The sequence below is a fragment of the Rosa chinensis genome, chromosome 7 (assembly GCF_002994745.2).
Source record: "Rosa chinensis cultivar Old Blush chromosome 7, RchiOBHm-V2, whole genome shotgun sequence".
NCBI lineage: Eukaryota > Viridiplantae > Streptophyta > Magnoliopsida > Rosales > Rosaceae > Rosa > Rosa chinensis.
In genome coordinates, this window is record NC_037094.1 from 50,692,399 (window position 1) to 50,716,199 (window position 23,801).

Here is a 23,801-nt window from a genome sequence, read left to right on the forward strand (position 1 = left end):
GCTACCTTAAAATTTGATTAATAAAATCATGAAGAATTATGATGCCTATACTTCATATTACAATAAGTCTCAAGACAAGTTCTTGATATAATAACATGAGTCTTAACTAAAAAATGTATTCTAACTTGCACCAATTAGCGCTTTATTGACTACTTCATTCACTTTAGAATTGTGATAACATACCAGAAAATAAATGCTTACTCAAACCCATAATCTACTATAAGATCAGTTTTCCCTCTATGTTGTCACCGGAAAATAAATTTGTTGACACTAGTTTCACCCTACTATTAGAAAGTTGCGACCATTTACAAAACAAAGAACTCACTACCTAACTAGAGTAGACAAGGCACACAAGATGTGCAGACTGGGAGAAAATCCAAACTGCCCTACCACAAATTAGTAAAGACTTATTGCCGGTAAAAAACCACATCTTAGTGAAAGTAAAAATGAAATAAATAAACAATAAAATAAATTAGACCTAAAGCAAAAGCCCAGGCTCACATACCACCTAGCCTAGGCCCGTGTCGAGGTCTGTAACGGACACGATACTGGTGGCTCGCTTTGACTATCACCGCCACCCTTCCACCATTCTCACCCCTACCTCCACCTTCCGCTACCTAAGCCGACCAACCAACTCTGATTTTAGGAAGACAGAATTAGCCTGTTGACATAACCTTCACCCATGCCAAACCAATAGTGGTTAGCATTCTTGGCTGCCTCCCACCCAATCTAGCTACTTGATCTATCACCACCGATGAAGCCTAGAGACGTTGTAGTGTAGGATCTCGCCCTAGAGATGCCAACCTCATCTACCATCCACTAAGCCACTGCTAGCCTTTCCCACCTTCCCATTTAGATCCGAGCGAAGCAAAACTCGATATTAGCACCGCCCACCTTCTATTCCTACTAAACATACTTGAGGACCATCTCTGATTGGCCCTAACAATCTAAAGGGCCCTGTCTAACGAAGATGCCAAGAGGACGTGCCATTGGACAAGGCATGAGGCAACTATAGGGGAAACCAGAGCGTGAGGCACATTGTCGCTAGGGTTTTTCTAATGCATGTTAGTCTGTTTTTATTTAAGGAGTATTGGTTTTGGTCCCCCTCCTTTTGTTTTTCTTCTTTTAGAGTCATTTACAGGACCTGAAGTGCATTCCTATGTGTGATGTCGGAATATTGTTACCTGGGATATAGAAGCATAAAACCGAATTAAAAGAATGAAATGAAATTCTAATTTCTTCTACTAACCGTCAGTTTTACAATTAAGATCATGAACAATCTTCTGAATATCCAATTCTAAAATCACATCTGAAATACTTTATTTTTTGGGAGAGAAAGTACCCTAATCAAAAGTAAACAAAAGATCATGAATTGCATTAATGAAATGAAAATTTTCTCCTACTCATCAATTGTATTTGTGAAATGAAATTCTCTCTTAATAACAAGAAATTGCAAAAACCAAACAATTTTCTCATAAAGTGAATTAAACTTTTTCTTCCTAATCAGCAATGGCAAGGAATCACAATCCATTTTAGAAATATAACATAACCCCTCTACAAGTTAGAATATGAAATCTAATTGAACTATATAGATTATGAATTATAAAGTGCTTGTTTCAAAAAGAAACAACAAATGTGTTATTAATTTTCTTCATGCTCATCAATGTTAAATTCTGTATCCTAAACCAAACTAATAATTTTTACCACATTATTATTACAACTCTAGAGTACTATTCTTGCTACAGATAATTATCAACTCTATTGAAAGTTTTATAAATTATAGCTCCACAGTTTAAGAATAATATAATGCTCTAGTGTTTAATACAACTCCAAAATGTTGGTTTCAAATCCTACAACAAATACTCATAAGCATTAGTTTCGGCATTATCTATACTCTGGAGTGTAGATATCAACACTCTAAGAGCTGTAATCAAGTAAGAGTGTAAAGTCAAGTAGATGTTGGTGATTTTCTCTATTCAAAGCCCATTCATTTCAGTAAGGCAGTATTTCACAGTAAGTTTGTTGATACTTGATTTTTTTTTTCTTCTATCTTCTAATTTTCTGGTTCTCTTAGTCAGCATTTAGCAATGGTAATGGGCGCGGGGCCGAGGTGCAGGGGCTGGCAGGCTGTGGGGTTATGAGGCGCCTGGTTGCTGCTGCAAAGCACACGGGGGCTGGAGGCTGAAGGTTGCAGCGTGAGGCCTGGTGGGCTGGGATCGAGTAGGAAGGCCGCCGGATCGAGATGGACGATGGGGCTGTGTTGCGCAAGCGGGTGTGCGTGCTGCTGGGATCGGTCGGTGGGATTGGTGTCACCGACGTTTAGGCAGCCGGAAGAAGAATTTTTTTTTTTTTTTTCAAAGCTAGGGCTTTTTTCCTTTTGGCTATTTGCTCTGAGCGTGCTGATAACGTGTAAAAGTATAATGGGATTGGAATTGGTCTACTCATTTCATTTCATAGTCTCTTTATATAGGGATAGAATTACAACGGAAACATCAATTACAATAATGATAGTAAATGCTGATTGTGATGTGATTGCAATTCCTTGATTCCCTCTTCGTCAGTTACTTTGACGAAGAAACACAATGTGCTTTTCCTTTAACAAAAGTTTGTTTTTTTTTTTTGAACAAAATTTGTTTGTTGCTTGCTTGAGTGTAAATGTGGTAACTCGTATTAACATATATGGTCAATGTCCATGGTTTGTAATTTTCATTATATTTTCTTTTAATTTTTTAACATAATCTTTAGAACTTATCATATTCTAAGTTTCAACTTCTAAACTCAACAAAAGTAAATTTAAAGGTAGAAAATGTTAAAACTTCTTCATTGCAATTGATATTGATTGTCCATGTTGTATGACAAAATCTTAATTATTAGTGTTATTTTGAAGTTCCAATTGAAATCTCACAATGTACTTGTGTTACATCTTCTTTGCAGATCCATAAAGTTGCTTTTTGATTTTTGTTTGTCAATGAAACAGAGAAGTTCGTGACTATGAAGGTGATTTACTGCCAACTATGTAGGAAGTCTAATTGTGATATATATTTCATTCCTAGTGCTTTTTCCTTTGTTTTTTTTTTTTTTTTTTGCAATACGGGCGTCTTATGCTTAATTGTGAGCCATATCTATTTTTGTTCCATCTCCAATTGCAAACACGTTCAAAATTGCACATTCGAGCTTAATTGTTCCTAAGTTTTGATTCTGCTTTAAGGTTGATGCATCTCAAGTGTGTGTACGTACATAGTGTTTATGTTCACACTTCACACTAACAATTTGTAAAACACCAATTTCATAAGCTGCTAATATTGTTGAGACAAGCTATAGTACTATGATACTTATCATACACTCATTTTACATCTACTTGAACAAAAATTACAATTTATATGAATCAAAATTACAACATTGAGAATAAAGTTACCATATTCATTTACACTATTTACATTTAATTAAAACAAAATTACAACATTGACAACGAATTTGTTCAAAAACTTGTAACAATGTTGTAGGTGGAGGAAACCTGTGTATGTCATACAAGTATGTATTATAGAATTTTTTAATATTGTTTGTAAAAGCTGTTCAATTTCCACTATATATTACTTAAAATGCTAATTAGTTTCTGGCCAGAAAGTAAACTATCAAAAGAGCAGTGTGGTTTTAGCAAAAATGTTCCAATGTGATGCGGGAAGCGTGAACACGATATTAAGAGGCTCCGTCAAGCGTCGAAAGCCATATGAGATGAGCTAGAATCCACTAGCAATTACGGGCACAACCGTAAGAAATATAGAGAAACTTCTCTAATATTTAGTTTTTTTTTATTGATAACTTGAATCAATATTACAATCTAAGAGGTGCCTTATATATAGGGCATATAGCATAAACCTAATACAACTAGAAAACAAAAAGAATAATTTATTATAGACTAAAACTAGAAAACCTAATTAAACCTGATTAAATAAAAATCGGCAATAGAATCCTAGATCCTAAAGAATATTACGCTTGGAATCCCAATCAAGATTTTGCTCGAGAATCCCGATATATCCAAAAGAGTAATTTATTATTAATTTCATAATTAAGAAGCTTATTTGAATACCAATTTCCAATATTCAAATTATTCTTCTTAATGTGAAGACGCTTCTTTCTTTTCGAGATTTTTTTTGTTGAAATTGGCTAAAATCTCGTCCTACATCAGTCTCCTCCACTTGAAAAAAACTCGACCTCGAGTTCCTCTTGTATGCAGCTCGGTCATTAGTAGGAATAAAACATGATAAGCCATCAACTTCAATATTCTCGAAATTAAAAGGTATCACCATGAATCCAATATCGTAGACAAGTTTAGAATAAGTATCTTGAAACTTGAACTCCTCCACTTGAAAAGGTATGGGCATTGACTTCTCCTTGGGTTGATCTTGAACACAGTTAGGCATGCATGACATGGATATCGATGTGATGAATGAATCAGCTTTCTTGTCCTTAATGAGTTTCTTTCAATCTTCAAAGTGGCTTCTTCATGTTCTTTTTCACACACCTCAGGATGGTCATTCTTGATGTTCTTCCTTCCAGGCTTGATTTTAATTTTGTGCGACTCCCACCTAAATAAATATGTATTGTCTTTGCAATAACCACCTTTGACGCTTTCATGCCATGGTCTTCCAAAAAGCACATCAGTGTCGTCCATGTCAATCAAATGACAAGTAATCTCTTCTTTATAAAATTTTCCCATAGAGACAGGAAATTTACAAACCTCTGTTACATGTGCATATTCATCCTCTCTAAATGGAATCCAATATGGATAACTTAGCTTCACTGTTGGTAATTGAAAATAATCCACAACTTTGTTTGCTACAAAGTTCTCTCATAGACCCTTGTCAATTATTACAGAGCATTCCTTATCTTTGATGACACATGTAGTTCGGAAGTCGTCGTAATTCGGCGTTGTGAATATCCAACGTTCCATTTTTTTTCTTTTTTTGGATTGATGAGGTTGTCCTAGGGCGAATCCCTTGGCATGTTCCTCTTCAACAAAACTTTTGATAGATATCCTACGACTAGTGTCGTTGAGGTGGGCGGTAGTGAACTTCTCCCTTAGACCGTCGTCTGCTGAGGAGAGGGCGATACCCGCTCTAATACCAAATGATGCGGGAAGTGTAAACACAGTAGAACAAGGCTTCGTTAAGCGTCGAAAGTCATATGAGATGAGCTAGAATACACTAGCAATTACAGGCACAGCCGTAAGAAACATAGAAAAACTTCTCTAATATTTAGTTTTTTTTTAGGGTTAAATGCTATTTACTCCCTGAACTTTCAGGGAAAAAATAGTTCAGTCCCTGCCTTTTCAATTTCACACGTTTACTCCCTCATCTCTCAATTTTGAACCAATAGGTCCATTCCGTCAAAAAACTCTATGAAAATGTCTATTATACCCTCAGTTCATCTTTTTTCTTTTGCTTAATTTATTTTTTTTATCTTTTTTTTTTCCTTTTCTGTTTATCTCTTCTTCTTCCACCTCTCTTGTCCATCAACATCAAAATTTCTAAAGCGACCAAATCAATCCGAAACACAAAACCTCTCTTCATCTGCTCAATCAAAAAAAGGAAGAAAAAAAAACAAAACAAAAGAGAAAAAAATCTTTTCAAATTTTTTTTATTAATTAATTAAAAAATTTGATTGCAGAATAGACATTTTTGGTCGGAGAATAACAAATTAGACCTATTGATCCAAAATTGAGAGATGAGGGAGTAAACATGTGAAATTGAAAAGGCAGAGACTGAACTGTTTTTTCCTTGAAAGTTCAGGGAGTAAACAATATTTAACCCTTTTTTTTATTGATAACTTGAATCAATATTACAATCTAAGAGGTGCCTTATATATATGGCACATAGCATAAACCTAATACAACTAGAAAACAAAAAGAATAATTTATTATAGACTAAAACTAGAAAACCTAATTAAAACTGATTAAATAAAAATCGGCAATAGAATCTTAGATACTAAAGAATATTACACTTGGAATCCCAATCATGATTTTTCTGGAGAATCCCGATATATCCAAAAGAGTAATTTATGATTAATTTCATAATTAAGAAGCCTATTTGAATACCAATTTCCAATATTCAAATTATTCTTCTTAATGTGAAGAGCTTATTTCTTTTCGAGATTTTTTGTTGAAATTAGCTAGAATCTCGTCCTACATTACAATGGGCAACAAACCTTCCTAGCCTCTATCCTTGATGTCCAGCGGGTTGATGAACATGACAGGTACCTCGGTTTACCACTTCATGTAGGAAAATCCAAAACAGTGATATTTGAGTGTGTGTGTGTGTGTGTGTGTGTGTGTATCAAGGAAAAGCTTACCAAGAAATTGGTCAATTGGAAGTCCAAGATCCTAAGTTGTGCGGGAAAGGAAATCCTAATAAAGACGGTAGCACAAACCATGCCTTTATATGCTATGAATTGCTATCTTCTACCAAAGGGTTTGTGTGATGATATACATCAGTTGTGTGCATCCTTCTTCTGGGGTGATACAGATGAGAAAAAGAAGATCCATTGGAGAAGTTGGGAACGACTATGTCTGACAAAACAAGAAGGAGGTATGGGGTTTAAGAATATTTATGCATATAACCTTGCTATGCTGGCAAAGCAAGGCTGGAGAATTATTTCGAATCCTCAATCTCTAATTGCTCGCTTGTATAAAGCGAAATTCTTTCCACAATCATCCTTTTGGGAGGCTGAAATGGGGGACTATCCATCCTTCTCTTGGAGAAGTATTTTAAATGGTAGAGCTATTCTAAAGGCGGGAGTACAATGGAAGATTGGTGATGGAAAGCAGGTCCATATATGGACATATAAGTGGCTGCCAATAACTACACCAACCTTGCTACACAGGCCAGCCAATACTGAATTAAATGTTGTGTCAGATCTCATCAATGAAACAACTAGAGAGTGGATTTCTGCTTTGGTACACTATATCTTACCTTCACACCTTGCTGCAAGGGTTTTGAGTATACCATTGAATAGAAGACCATGTCCTGATAGACTTATTTGGAGCTTGGAGAAAAGAGGTTATTACTCTGTCAAATCTGCCTATTGGATAGCTCGTGAACAAGTTCTTCAAAATGTATTGACATCTACCTCAAATGGTGATCCATTCCGGGAACTTTAGAGGAAACTTTGGAGAGCAAAAGTCCCTGGAAAGGTCCAGGTGTGCATTTGGAGAGCCTGCCATAACCTACTGCCAACTAGAGAAAGATTGCTTCTCAAGGGATATCAAGGTGAAGTGAGATGTGTGTTATGTAATCACAGAGTGGAAGACACCGCACATTTATTATGTAAGTGTCCCATGATTGAATCTATCTTATCTACTCCTCCCTTTAATCTGCAACATACTCCTCCCATCGATTAATTTTAAAGAGTGGATGCTGGAGACAGCGATGCAGTTACAGCCTGAGTTGTTTATAAAACTGTTAATGATCATTCATGGGGTCTGGAGGAACAGGAATATTACATTATGGCTGAACAAAACTCAATCAACTTAAGAGTTGGTGTTAGGCAGCTTTACATGGCTGGAGGAGTTTACTAGTATCCATGTTGTTAGTAACAAATCAAACAAACTGCAGCAGAAAACGTGGAAACCTACTGCACAAGGAAGCCTCACATTAAATGTGGATACTGCTTTCCTACCGGATCATCATCAAGGGGGCATTGGTTGAGTGCTCAGGGACTACCAGGGATGATTCAAAGTAGCCTTTGAGTGTCCTATCCACTATACTGCATCTCCAAAACAATGTGAAATGTTGGCAATCCTTAAAGGGCTTGACCTTTTACATTCCCTTCAAGAACAGAATGTGGTTGTTCAAAGTGACTGCTCAAAAGCTATTGTAGAAATTTAAGTGGAAGATCACAAATCTGCTAGCTAATGGTGGTCTCATTGATGATAACAAACAGGTTTGGCAAAAACTCAGGGGGATTCAATTAGTTCATACTCCTAGAATTTGAATCATGTTGAGCACCGACTTGAAGCAATAGGTTTTGAAGCAACTCATGCTTTTGTATGGCTACATCATGCACCTGATTGTATACTCGATGCCCTAAACTATGATTGTAACAAGCTCAAAGAGCAACTCTTCTATAAAATTTCGTTTAATTCAAAAAAAAAAATGCTAATTAGTTTCTACCTATTTCTTTCTTTGTCTAGATATTTTGAGCCAAGTCGAGACAGTTATTGGCGAAATGGGGGCTGATTTGAAGCTGTAGTTAACATGTAACTGTATCATCTACTGCGGTCCACTCATTCCAACTTCCCAGCCAAGAGCTAGTCTTTGGCTCCTACATCCCATAACATGTTCATCCTGAATTGTTCCCATCTCTCTCTTCATTCAACTATTATACTTGAGTAGTTAAGTTCAGGAAACATATATAAGCTTTATTCATAAGCACTAGCATTTCTCCACACATACTTTGCATGTGCAAGTTATTATTTTTCTTTCATAAAATAAAAAAGAAAAGAGTTGGTTATTGCAGAGAAAAGAAAATGAGAGAGAGAAAAGTGGGTTGTGAGTACTTTTTTTTAATTTCTTTTAATAAAAATACATTTTGTAAATGTCTGAATTATCCTTGTGATTTAATTAATTCTCAAAGTTTATTAATCTTCTAGGGTCAATTCTGTCAAAATTTTAGATTGGCTAACAAAGCCTCTTCTCTTAACACTATACTAGCAGATCCAATCCACTATATGTGTGGAGAGAAGTTAAAGTAGTGGAAAAACTTCCTATACAACTGCCACATTTTCTATTTTTTTTTTCTTTCTATTTTACAATTTACCATAATATCCTTATTGATTAATTATATTTCATAGTTTTTTAATATATAAAGGTTAAATTAGTAAAAAAAAATTCTATTTTGGAGAGCAAGCTCTCTTCTCTTAATAATAGTATAGATATAACTGATATTCTTTACAGATACTTCAGGTAGTTTGTCCTTATCTTTCCTTCATCTTTGGTGAGAACATTTATTCTTCCCATCTTGATCATGGCCTTGAGAAATTTTTTACTTCAAGTTTCAGAGCAATCAACCATTCTGAACACAATTGCTCTTGTTTGGGGATCAGTAGTCAGTACTTGATCTGATTGAAGCAAGCCTCTCCCTCTCATCAGGTTCACATAGTACTGATTGTCAAGGTCAAGTGGTGTTGTTGGATCAAAGTCCACCATTATACGTAATGCTTGCTCTGTAGGCAATGTGTCTAGTGCTGAGCACTTTCCGCCTAGCTCATCAGCATAGGTTGGGTCCAGGGAAGGGTCTCGGGGTTGAGCTTTGCTATATTTGTATAGTCTGTGTTCAATTGGGTGCATTGTGCTTCGCCAATGGAGTGTGCACCGGACGAGACAACCATATCTTCTAGTGTGGGATTTCTCCTGCCGAACATGTCTGTAATGTCTTTCAGAGGTGTTACAGGTGTAGGGAGGTTGAAATTGACATCAGAATCACGTGAAGTCCTACCGTCACGGCGACGGGTTGGGACATTGTGACGGGGTAGGCTGGCTAGGTAAACAGCTTCTCGAGCAGCAAATGCTAATTTGTCAGCGCAGGAAATAGTTTGGGGGCACTCCTGCTCTACCTGGGCCTTGATCTCATCAATAACATCAAGACCTCTTTGTGTTTCACTATTGGCTGGTGATGTTTTCTCTATAGGATCACCAGGGTGTCGCGTCCAACAGGATTGAGGCATCACAACCCTGTTGCACACATGAATTGTTAAAAATTCTTTAGAGTACTATTTACATATACGTACACAATGACAAAACCAGAATTGTACAATAGGATCGAGCATTTAGACTCATAAATGAGTGCGAGTTTAAATAGTCAAGAGTTCTATATAATCCGCAGTAATTTATATAATTTCTCTCGGCATGTTAATTATATGAGAAATTTTATATACATAAGTACATAACCAGCACATATAGTAAATTTTTCAGGAAATTATTACCTTGACAAAACAGTCATGGAAAAAGAGGCGGAGGAGGGCAGGAGGGAGCTTGGATCTCACTCATGTACACGGGCCACAACCTCAGCAACAATGTCCTCAACCTTGGGGCAACTCGAAGCGTAAAACCCAACATGTAAGCCGTTCCCTTTGCCTTCTCCCTTGGCCTCGGAGGGAAGGATGATGATGGTGAACAAGGTGAAGGTGAGGATAGTTGCGGCAATTAGACGATCGACCACCCATCTCTATATTAATACTCAATAAATTGATTGATGACTACAACTTTTCTTCTTCTTGCAATGTCATAACTTGTATATTGTGTGGGATTCTTTTATATACCCATTACAGACAGCGTGGTTATTGGAGTTTAGAAATGTGCTGGAACTATGAAATTCAGGTTTATATTGGTATGACCGGCCATTGACCAATTGCCAAATATGTGTTTTCTCGGTTTTGGTTCGTGAAAGTTGGTAATGTTTTTCCTTTCAAAATTTTGTTAGGCTGTTGTTCTGTTCTAAAAGACTAAAACTCAAGTTTGGAAATTGGTGGAGGAACAAATCAGCTATGTATCAATAGTTGCCTTCTTTGGACACAGAGAGAGGTAAGTAGTTGCCTTCGACTCGATTCAACTCTTCCTAACAATGATTAACTACTCTAAATTTGTGCTTTTATCGAATGAGGTTCTACTTATCGAAATGATCCAAACGTGAAAGAATTGGCTTAAACGTGCATGTTGGGGATTCTCTGTTTACCACCGAGTACAGTCAAATTGGTTTTGGTAAAAAAAAAAAAATGGGTCTGTTTAGTGGAGAATAAGTCAAAAAAGTGAAGAACTTATGAATACTAATTAACTATACATACAGATCTTTCAATCATATTTCCTGTAACAAAAAAAGAAAAGGTTCCTTTCAAAAGGAAAAAAAAAAAAGGTTCGTTAACGTAATATTCAAGTCATTCTATTTCATGCCCACATTTTGAAGGCTATGATCAGGACATATTAAAAGGTTATTTTGAATTAAAATTTGTAATTTTAAATTAAATACATGTTACTTGTTCAAATGAAGTCGGACATCGTCATGTTCATATGATAAAATTTTATTACACATGAAAAACTGAATGAATAATAATCGTACTCTTAAATTGAATAGTTTTTTTGGGGGCAAGTTGTTATACCCATAATAGATATATAATTAGAAATAGATGACATGGTGTAAAAATCTGGCGTTGAATTGAATAACAATAAGATATAATATCAAATACAAATTAACATCCGGTCAGAGAACATCGATCTTGAATCTTATTTTAACTTGGTAATTAGAAATACAAGCAAATAGGGGCAACGTACGGATACGTCACCTCCTTCCTTCACTTAGTTGGTCGCAGCTATATGTTTATTACTGCGTATACACACCAGGACGCTTATGCTTCTACACATACAAATACACGTACAAATATAACACGTATAGAATCTAAATACGTAAAGCAGTTCAGCTCATGCATGAACTAGAAGCTGGTTTAGTGACTATGGTTTATACCCTAGTTTTAGGGTATAGGTGACAAGTTCATCGAGCTCGGTCTCAAGAGAGATGAAGCCATCCTTGTCGGCATCGGCACGCCTTTGTCCTCGCCAAGCTCTGTAGTCAGGACAAAACGCCCCGAGTTTAGCGAACGCAGCCTTCACCTCATCCCAGGACAGCTTGCCGTCTCCGTTCAGGTCAAAGCTCTTGAAAATAGTTATGATCTGCTGCTCAGTGTACGAAACATCAGGACATTTTTTCCCATCACCAATTCCATTTTTGAACTCTCTTTGCCGACGCATATATGCAGGAAAATTTAGGGCTTGTTGGGTGAGAAATGAGTTGCACTACTATGAATCTGCGTATGAATGGATCAGTGGGTTGAGCAAAAATATCTATATATAGGGCTCTGGGCTGGTCCCTGCATATATTCGAATTCAAGGAGCCAGTCAGGTGTTTTATAAGCTAAATATACAGTGACAAGATTAAAAATAGATTGATATTGTGCATATAAATTGTAACTGAAGTTTGCGGTTGAGTTTTTTTTTTTATATTTTATATCCGATTTGTAGTCTAGTTTACTAGAACTTAAGACTATTAATTAGGATATTGGACGTGAATAAATAGATTTCTACATGCTTAACATTTTCCCATGATCATATGTAGCTAGCTTTAGCGTTTAACAATCATATCGATAAGTTTCTTGCGTGCACACGAAGCTTGGAATGTACTTAGGTGCGCAACTGAATAAGAGATCGATGCTTGTATTACATGGTCGAAAGGGTTCGTTAATTATGAGCTTTTCCACAATAGTAAAATGCTTCATCTGCCAATGCCGTTACTCTAAATGACTGATTGTTGAAGGTACAGCTAGATCCGTAATCTAATTATCAGAAGGCTGAAAAGGGAGTATTATAGTTCATCTTCTCTTTTTTTCGTTTTTTTTAACTCTATTACCGGCTAGCTATCGAGCACAGATGAACTGATAATCAGTTTTAGACTTTTACCGCATGCTTCTTCGGAATTAGTCACCCTAATGGGAGATTCTATCATACACGACGAAAGAGCTACGACATATATTATATTTTTGGACCATTTAGATCAGCTATTGAAAGCAGATCTCCAAGAGTACTGGAAGAACATGATGTACGTACTCAAGTGGTAGAAGATCTCCAAACTAATATCTTGAATTGTGGATCGTATCAGGACCCCGGCCTCATGTAACCTGGGACAGCTTTAAGTCAGAAAGGCATCTTGTGGATTCTGGTCGCTTGCCCTAGCTCTTCTGCATCCACAATTCTAGTTCAAATGTCTGGAATAACTAGAATCAAAATCGAATGGCTTGAGACTATCATTCCTCATCTTTTGGGTGGGTGCGACATGCACATGGATTTAAATTTATGTGGTGCTTGGGATTGAAGTATTGAACAATATGTGAATGGACTATCAAGTGTCCCCTGCACCATGGTAGATTCTTTTGGATAAGAACTAAAAGAAAGTATCTGTGCAAACACATCAGTATAAAGCTTTTAGAAATTTGAAGACGATATCAACTCTCTTGAAGCTTCATTTGAATGCAATAAGCCCAAGTTGTTCATTTCCAAAAGGGTCCCGGCTTAGGTAAAGTTAATATTCTTGAAACATACAAACATCATGTGGCACATGCACTGCTTTTATAATTTTATAAGATTAAAAGCGAAAGGCTGGTGGATGTATTATTCCATATAAGTAAAAGCAAAGGAATATTATACCATTGAAAAAAATGGGACAGAATATATTATCTAGATATCATATATCGAATAAAAGTTATTTATCTTTTATATTTTGGTTTGACAAACCATATTAAAGTTAAGACCGATGTACATAGTCCGATGCAAAAACTAAAGTTGAGGCCTATGTATAGATATTTTCTTTTTAATAAAAGGAAAAAATACTTCACTAAAAGATAAAAAACCAAAAACAAATCATTTGGATTGCTACCGAATTTAATAAGCATACAGCCATGTATCTTTCACAACCCTCTTGATGAACCTTCATATTGAGAATGATTTTCTAGCATTTCTTATTTCAGTCTTGGGCCAAAAAAATCAATCTTAATATCCTTTTTTTATGTAATTTTATATATGTATTTCTTATATATATATATATATATATATATATATATATCTTTATTAATTAAGCCCATAGTTTATTAATATGAAGAATAATAACATTGTCATCATGAGAGGGTGAAATTGATATTAGCCATCAAACTGAAAATAACTACCCGCTATCCATTTATTTTCTTTTTTGTTTTTCAATCTTTATCTATTTTCGTAAATTTTCTAAAATAAACGGCCAAATGGCACGCACAGAGTGTGTGTCAAGAGGCTAGTATATATATAACTAAGCCAATTCTCAGGAAGAATGGGTAAATTTTTGAACTACCAATTTTACCCATGGTTCATTAAAACACTAGAATATATAATCTAACATATAAAATATATGTTGGTAATTGAAAATATTTATAAAAAAAGAAAAGAAAAGGCAAAACCTAATGTGGGAGTTGGGAGTGAGGCCTTGAGGGAGTGGGATAACATTGTCCAAGGAGTGGGATTTATAACTGAAATGATTGTACGATCATTTTGGAAGTTTAGAGTATCACGTTTAATTTTTTATATTTTTTTATACATGACTTTTATCAGAGCGATACTTCTAGTGGTATATTATAGGGAGTCAAAGCTCTTTCCATTTAAAAACTTTGACAAATTGATTGAGTTTTTTTTTTTTTTTTTTTTGAGGAGCAAATTGATTGAGTTGTACATCCCATTACTTTCTTTTTCCATTCAAATATAAAAGTTGTAAAAGTATAATGGGATTGGAATTGGTCTACTCATTTCATTTCACAGTCCTTTTATATATGGATAGAATTACAACGGAAACATAAATTAACATAAATTACAATAATAATAGTAAATGCTGATTGTGATGTGATTGCAATTCCTTGATTTCTTCTCCGTCAGTTACTTGGACAAAGGCACATAATGTGCTTTTCCTTTAACACTCCCGCTTGTGCCAAGTCAAAGACGAAATGGTGCACGAGTTGTTGCCTCCCTAAAAACCTTGCCAAGTAATAATAAAAACTCTGTGGGACAAAAAATACACCTTGGTTGAAGGAAAAGAGCACAACGCAAGGGAGCTTGGAAAGTCTTCGCATTCTTATGATTTTCACATGTTTCTCAAATATGGCCTTACGCAATGATTTGGTGAATAAATTTGCCACATTCTCCTCAGACATTACTTGATTCACTTGGATCTTAAGGAGAGACTGTTGTTGCTGATTGTAGAAAAACTTTGGCAATATGTGTTTTGTATTATCACACTTGATATAACCTAGCTTCATTTGTTCGATGCAAGTTGCATTATCTTCATAAATGCAAGTAGGCTCTTCAATGGTAGAACTCAAACCACTAGTCCCTTGAATATATGTAATGATAGGTCTTAACCATACACACTCACGAACCTCCTCATGTAGAGCAATGATCTCTGAGTGGTTCAAGGAGGTAGCCACAAGGGTTTGCTTGGTTGATCTCCAAGATATCGCCGTGTTCCCAATGGTAAATATATAACCAGTTTGGGAACGACTTTTATGTGGGTCAGAGAGGTACCCAACATCAGCAAAACCAACCAAAACAGCATTTGGGGTTTCAGTGTAGTAAGTGGCGCTTTTGCCATCAACATTTCCTTTAGGGATTGCAGTTCCATCTGTGGCCCTCTTGTCTCTTTGTAAGGAAAGAACAGTCCCAAGTCAATGGTTCCTTTTAGGTATCAGAAGATGTTCTTGATACCATTCCAATGACGCTGCATTGGCGCTGAGCTATATCTAGCTAACAAATTCACTGAGAATGCAATGTCTAGTCGAGTACATTGGGCTAAGTACAATAATGTGCCTATTGCACTTAGATAGGGAATTTCAGCTCCCAACACCACTTCGTTATCTTCCTTTGGACAAAATGGATCTTTCTTTGCATCTAAACTTCGATCGATCATGGGAGTGCTAGCAGGATGCACTTTGTCCTTGTTAAATCGCATGAGCATCTTTTAGACATACGCAGACTAGTGGATTAGTATTCCACAAACTCGGTGTTCTAGTTCAAGTCCTAGACAAAATCTCCTTCATCTCAAATTCAGATTTCAAGTAGCTCGGGGTTTCTTTTATTTCATCAAGAGTATCTACTATGTTCATATCATCGACATATACAGCTACAATTGCAAATTCAGAACTTGTTTTCTTTATGAATATGCAAGGGCATAATTCATCGTTCTTATATCCCTTCTCAATCAAGTAGTCACTTAGACGGGTATACCACATCCACCCGGATTGTTTCAATCCGTAAAGTGAGCGTTTCAACCTAATTGCTACCGCACTCCTTGGTTTAGAGTCACTTGATTTGGCTTATGTAAGGCCATTAAGCACTTTCATATCTCTGAATCTAGATCCCCATAGAAATATGCAGTAACCACATCCATGAGCTGCATTTCTACCGTACTCTGTGGTTTAGAGTCACTTGATTTGGGTAATGTAAGGTCATCAAGAACTTTCATATATATCTCTAAATCTAGATCCCCATAGAGATATGAAATAACTACATCCATGAGTTGCATTTCCAATACTTCGGAAACTACCAAGCTAACTAAGTAGCGAACATTATAACGTCCATTACGGGAGAGTATGTCTCCTCGTAGTCAATTCTAGTGTGTAGTGAGAAACCTTGCACCACAAGGTGACTCTTGTACCTCAGGAATTCATTCTTGTCATTACGTGTCCTACAGGCTTTACACTTGGTGGGGTTAGCACTACTGGACCAAATACATGTCTCTTTGCCGGAGAATCTAATTCTGCCTGGATTGCTTCTTTCCATTTAGGCCAATCTGCTCTTTGTTGACATTCTACAACAGAGCGTGGTTCGATATCATCGTGCTTTATGATTTCTTGAGCAACAGTATATGCAAAAATATCATCAATGTGTATGGAAGATCTTTCCATCAACTCATACGCACTCTCATAATCCATTGAGATTTCTTTGTTCTCTGGAATCATTTCAAACTTTGGAGCGTTTTCCAGTATTGATTCATGGACATAACTGTAATCAGAGACAATCTATGAGAGGGATTTCCTACATTGATGATTAATAGATCGGTTTGCGCTTTACTCACCCTCTTCTTCCTTGGGTGAGTGTCAATTAAACCAAGTGGCCTCCCCCTCTTCCTTTTAGGAGCCACGAGCTCAACCACAACTCCACTAAGTGTGGTTACAGCGCCTCTATCTACGGCGATGTGCCCCTTTTTGGGGACTTCTAACCTGACAAGCACATTTGCAGCTGGTATATGTAATCTCGTCACTTTTGCGATATCAGTAAATGCATCAGGCATCGAATCTGCTACGTTTTGAAGATCGATTATTCTTTTCACTTCACTTTCACATTGTGAAGTGCGGGGATCAAAATGAGACAGAGTGGGGACAAAACACGACAATTCCTGTCGTTCTCTTGGAAAATCCTTTTTCCTATCTCCCCTTAATGATGGGAAGACTGTCTCATCAAAGTGATAATTCAAAAATCTAGCAGTAAAGAGATCGCCTGTCAAGGGTTCTAAGTAGCGGATAATTGTTGGGGATTCGTATCCAACATAAATACTTAATCGTCTTTGAGGACCCATTTTGGTGCGCTGTGGGGGCGCAATAGGCACATATCACTACTACAAAAATTGAATCAGACGATGTCGTCTGATATGGCGGCTAACCATCGTATATCGAAGCGCCGTCTGATGAAGGTCGATTGTAGAGAACCGTCGTGTGAAGGGCTCGGCAGCATGGTAGCAGCATGTCGACAACATTAGTTACTGTGTGACTATTATTCAGACAACGGGCGACTTTAGAAACTGTTGTGTGATTGTGATTCAGAGGTCACTTTATTTTATGGTCGTTGTGTGACTTCTATTCAGACGACAGTTTTTATTTTGTAGTAGTCGTGACTATTATATACACTCGACAGTTCTTTTGACAAAAAGTGTGGTGTGAAGATTAACAATTAAATGTATTTGTGCTTTAAGATGCCACATTGAGCTTTTATAGTTGTGCTATAACATGTTGGACAAAATATATAAGAATCAAATTGATTCAAAATCAAATTGATTCAAATCCCACCATATGAAAAATGAATTTAGTAAATTGATATCAAATAGGGAGTATTTCCCAAATATTCATACACAAATTTAAGAGGGTCATTTGTACATTTGTTCTTTCTCTGTTTATGTAAACTTTTGCTATTTTCTACATCATACAATGGCTGAGTACCTTGCAGCTCCATGTCTACAAGTCGAGCTACTGTCTGTGATCCTTGGGACACATCCCTGGTACTTGCCATGTTGCTTAGCCTAGTATTGGCACCAGTAAAAATGGGCAGCCCTTCTTAGAGTTCCAACTGATATCCCAATAACCATTCCAACAACAATTGAATAGATGCAGAAGTTTCCAATTGATGTTAAAAGCTGCAACCATCAAACAAACATTACTTTTTGTTAACATTTAGCATCGGTGAAATTGGTCATTAATACAATGTATAGAAATTGTTCCCATCTATTAACCCATAAGATTAGCTGATCTTGATTAATACAAGGTGGAGAATGTGAAATAAACCTGCTGGAAATGGCTAACATGAATCGTTTTCTCCACAAGATTAGGTGACTTTCCAGAGAAAGTATGGATACCAGTTGCAATAACAAATCCTTAAAGTTCTCCTTGTTTGCATGTTGATCTTGCAAGTGATAGAGCAGACTACAAGTGATAGAGAGAACATCAAGTTCAGAAATGGTATACTTTAGATATATAATATCGAGGCATCATCAATATAGATATATGATATTCCTTGATTGTTGACTAGAGTCATAAACATAGTTTTCTAAGCATGCATGATCTGTTTCATGTTACCTGATCAATCTTAAAGGATTACCTTCAAGAGGGCATGTATCAGCTATAACGACGTCACCAAGTTTGATGCTAATTATGTTTCCAGGAACCAATCTAGCTGCATCTTCTTATGTAAACCTACACTGGACTACATCATTTAAAAGTAATGTTTGAAGAGAATGACATTCGCTTTTGGAGCCAACTGAGCTATAAGAGCAACAACAACATTGCCTGCATTGTTCTCCTCTATAAAACTGATGATAGAATTAATAATAAGTAGGATGATGATGCCAACAAAATCATGATAACTTGCATCATATATCTGCAAAAAAAAGGTGACGTCACCATCTAGTGATCTGAAGCACGATGGTAGAAGTGCCACTGTCAATTCTTCGCCATTTGGAACCTCCAAATAAACCTGCATACAGAGGTATGAAATGAAGGTGGGTGAGATGCCAAACCAACTTAAGTACATTACAAAGAACAAAAAAAAATATCAACTAAAACAAGGGAAATGAATTGCAACAATCTGCAATACACACTATCCTCCCACCTCAGTGGCACTTCTACCCCTTGGTTTTTGAATATTTCTTCAAATAACTCACCTAGAGTTAAAGATCACATGGTCACATAATCACATAGTTACAGATAAGAAAGCAATGGATTGAGTACATGTCATGAATTAATTTTACGAGGTGTGCACATCTAGGTGTGTATTAAAGAAATTATCAGATTCTTTAATCATCTTAGTGCACATGGATTTACCGTGTGTTCCTGTAAAACCATTATTTCCCTTTCTGAGAGATTCTCCCATCATGAAGATTTGCCTCCCCCTATCATGAAGATTTTGCCTCCCCTTTCAAGTTAGACAAACAAAAATAGCCGCATCAAAGAGATGGTTATGTTATAAAAGACTATAACTTCAACTACCTATAAACATATTAGTCTAACATTGGCAATCCTAAATTCCTTGAAACAATCAAGATGAGCTAGAATGCCTGTCAAATAGAAAAGTTTAGCATAAATCAATTATTCAATATAGAATTAGGCAAAAATTTTCTCAATGAACTTACCTTATCGAGAAAAAGATTTTCATCTGCTTGAATTTTGAACAGAGCCAACCTAAGCTCCTTCTACAAAATAACAAAATAAGGTAGATAAATGAAGAATGCATAACCAAATCAAGCTAGCAATACAAATCTTAATCAATTAGAGTTCCATTAGTAGTTTTAACAGATCTTAATCAATTCAATTTCATTTATTTTCATCAATTGACAGAATATAGAGCAGCTAAATACACAAAGCAAGCTTTATAATCAGATACATACCAAGGACCGGCTTCAACAAATAGCTCCCATAGCAATTCTTCACTAACCTGAAAACCAACCAAACAAGAAAATCAATAACTAGTATACAAAACCAAGTGGAACGAACTCAATGCCAAAACGCGTCGGAAATTGGATTGGTTAGTGAGAAAGAAGCGAAACCTGAAACCATAATCGAGTCGCTAAAGGTGGTAATGGATCAGAGAGAGACTGCCGCCGGAGAGACCATTATTGGTTCACTGCTTAAAGAAGTCTTAGATGTCCTTCGTGTTTATGTTGGCTCTTCACGCATTATTGCACTTCTTTTCTCCAAGCCCAAACCGAAACCTTCAGCGGGATCTGGGGGATTTGAAAATTGAAAATTGCGGATCTAAAATTTGGGGATCCAGACGGAGGATGGTGGGGATTTGAAAATTGAAACCCTAGAAATCTGAGGGTAAGAGTGAGGGTTTGGGAGAGCGAGGGTTTGGCCGCAGGTTTTGGTTTTAGGGAGATGCTTCGAGACAAGGAGGAGCTTTAGGTTTTTCTTTTGGTATTGAGAACGAGATAGTGAGGAGCTTTCGATTTTTTGTTATTTTTTTCCTCGAGTGTTAGGGTTTTAAGCCCAACCTATATCGATTTGGACAAGTCTTATCAATCTAGACAAGGACTCGCACAACAGAATTTTATAAAAATGTGGTCTGAGTGTGGCTATTTCAAATTTGAGATTTGTCACCTATCAATTTGACTTCCCTCTTTGGGGAGTTAGAGAAAAATGGTGGTGGGAAATCTCCCTCCTTCAACCAAACATATTAATCAGACCACAACTTTATTATTTTTTGTTGTATGATTAATACATGTTGGGGGGATGGGGTTTGAGATGGGGTTTGGCACCATTTACATGGTGAGAAAATTGCCGTTCAATTTATTAAGCGTCATACAATGGTTTTGTCCTTAAACGCCTTCTGAACTAATTCATAAGTCCATATCAGACGACAAATTTTGTAAAAACGACGTCTGAAAAAATAAAAATCAATAAGACAATGGAAAAGTATGATGCGTCGTGTGAGAGGCGTTGTCTTATTCAATTTTTGTAGTAGTGTATATTGCGCAACCAAATATGCGTAAGTGTGAAATGTCAGGCACACATCCAGTTACCAACTGGTACGCAGAAAATGGTTGGCTAGCAGTGGGTCTGAAACGAATAAGTAAAGCTGTGTGCAATATTGCATAACCCCAGGCAGATATAGGTAGGTTGGTGTGCACTATGCCAAAAAATGCTTCAGACCATACCCCTCAGACGACAGAAGATGTTTTTTCTGTTGTCTGATTTTTTTGAACGTATTCAGACAACAGATTTAACCATTTCTGTCGTCTAAATGTTATCAAAATCAACACTATAACAAACTTTTTCAAGTTTGTTAAAATTTAGAAGATTCAGACAACAGAATCTGTTGTCTGAGTAAAGGGAGAAATTATTTCTCCTTGTGTGGACAAAAAATCGTTTTTGGCTGAACTAAATGACCTAGCTATCTAGACCCCGAGTTCTCTAATAACACTTGGTTAAAAAAACAGACGCCTCTTTTCTTCTCCTCGAGCAGTCGACCTGGAACCCTTCTCCTCGAGCAGTCGACCTAGAACCCAATTGACCAACAGATCAGAGCGAACCCAGATCAGAGCTAAACCCCAAATAGTCAACAGATCAGAGCGATCTTCGATCAGAGGCGACCAACAGATCAGAGCGATCTCCGATCTCAGACGACCAATAGATAGCGAAGGAGAGAACCGCCGCGAACAACAGAACCCGGACGAGCGTGTCGCTGAGCTGATCCATCAGCAGCTTCAGGATCGACTGATCCTGGTGCTTCTCCAGTTCGTTCCATCCGTACACCGCCCGACGCTTCTCGACTTCCTCCTCCGACAGCCCCGAGTCGCTGCTGACCTTGAACTCGTCCTCGCATTCCTGATGAAACTGAACTTGTAAGTCTGTCATCAATATTCCATGTTAAGTGAGATAGTTAACTGAGAAGTACATGATGGGGCTGCATTGTTGTGTTACCAATTAATATATGTTTTTGCTTGAGTTTAGTGTTATTGGAAGTGAAGGATGGGGTGGGGATCCATGATTCAGGATGGGGTGGGGATCCATGTACCATAATCTTATTTTTGATGCCAGCTATCCATGATTTTAATGGCTATATCTACCTACTCATCTGGTACCTATGCGAAAGTGATATCTATAAGAAGTTCTTCATATGTATTTCAGACACATGACATGATAATACTGCACTTTATAATTTGGAAAAGACAAGAAATTTTGTGGACAAGTTTGTCTTTGACGTGCTGGCCTCAGTGGGGGTTTACATAAAATGAAATTTCTATCTTAATATGATATTCATATTGTTAAAGGTGGTTAAACAAAAGTACACATCTTATTTTACTTCAATATTCTCCATAAGAACTGATTGGACCTCTTCATGAGGTTTCCAGTTATTTCATTATAGTGCCATGTGTTATTGAAGATTTGTTGTAAGATTTAATTTTTTTATCACAAATTGTGACTTGTGTCCTTGTATTGCGCAGATATTGGATGAGGCTGCAGTGCAAAATATATTTTTAAAGTACCTAGACAACTATATAAAGTGGTGTAACTACTTGTGCATTCAGCCAATTCGGAGCAAGTAAGGACTTCTAGATCGATCTGATTTCATATCCTTTCTTACTTCACTCTTCCGATGATAAATTGATATTTTCTTGTTTATTAAATGATGGTGATTGATGATAGTGACTAATGGAATCAATCAATTTTGTGCAGTTTGCAGTCAGTTAGCAAGGAGAAAAAGCTACTGTTTGTTTCCAAGTACTGTTTGTCTGGGGTGAAGCAGCCAATTTTAGATTTCTTCTAGAATGCTTGTGCTACATATTTCATCATGTAAGTGAACCTTTTATTGAATAACTGGAATTGATCGTTAGTTTTTGTTTACTTCTCTCTTGTAACATCCTTCTGCATGGTTCACCCAATTTAGTTTTAATTGGTGAAGTGAATGAATCAGTATGAGGCTTTAAATACAAAGCACATGAATTTCAATAAATTGTCACTATGTTTTCTGGTGAATTTGCAGCAACTGCGATGAAATGAAACAATGAAAAAATAGGCATTCCATTTGTTGTGTCATTGTCGAATTTACTTATCTTTGATTTTGAAGTGATATGGAATCTGAAACACTTGTATGTCCTTTTGATCTTAAATGCTTCCCCAAATACCTCCTTTTTCTGTTTGGTTGTTTGTTTTTAGTCCAAATTAAGGTGTCTATTCTTATTCTTATAATTATTTTATGATCAATCAACAATGTGTCAACGTATCTTTTAGCAGTCAGAATTCACTCATGCTTGGTGAAATTGCTTTTCTCAGTTTGGACGAGAAATCTAAAAATTGATACACCACTTATCTTTCTTCAAACTTTTACAACTATAAGCAAAATGTTGGAGTTGTTACTCATCTTGAAGTTTGTCTAAATTAGTATTTGTTAAAGTCTGAACTCACATTTTCTCCACATCTTTTCTTCTTTTCTTGCCATGACAAATAAAGTTTCTGAACGAAACCAACATAACAAAATAGTATAACAATCAAAACAAAGTTTATCTTTTTTTTTTTTCCTTCCCCTTTTTTCTTTAGGACATGTGGTTTTGTTAGTACTATAACTTGAAGATTATAGCATGACATTTTATCTTTCTTGGTGAGACTGGAGTGTTTTTCATTTATGTGAGATTATGATTTTTAAGTTTTAGTATTGACAGAGTGCAAACTAATTTTACTTTAACACCATGAACAATGGATTTGATTCAAATTCATGAAGCAGTCATATTGTAAATGTACATAGATGAACTGCCTTTCAAGTTATTTCATGAAATACACTTTCATCAGTTATTGTTGAGCTTCATTTCATTTGGTTTGCACTTAAATCATTTTACAGACTTGCATGCTTCAGCATTCTGTTTTATGATAAAAAAGCCATTTCAGCACTTTCTAGTTGGCTCTCCCTTTCATACGCATCTCC

General features: G+C 36.4%; 1 protein-coding gene across 1 annotated transcript; it reads left to right on the forward strand.

Moving 5' to 3' along the window:
• The first annotated feature begins 20,786 nt into the window (after positions 1-20,786).
• Positions 20,787-21,887, forward strand: LOC121050663. Its single transcript, XM_040511484.1, has 3 exons — positions 20,787-20,794; positions 21,319-21,723; positions 21,833-21,887. The coding sequence occupies exons 1-3, from the start codon at positions 20,787-20,789 to the stop codon at positions 21,867-21,869; spliced, it is 450 nt and encodes a 149-aa protein (XP_040367418.1). The 3' UTR covers positions 21,870-21,887.
• The last annotated feature ends 1,914 nt before the right edge of the window (positions 21,888-23,801 follow it).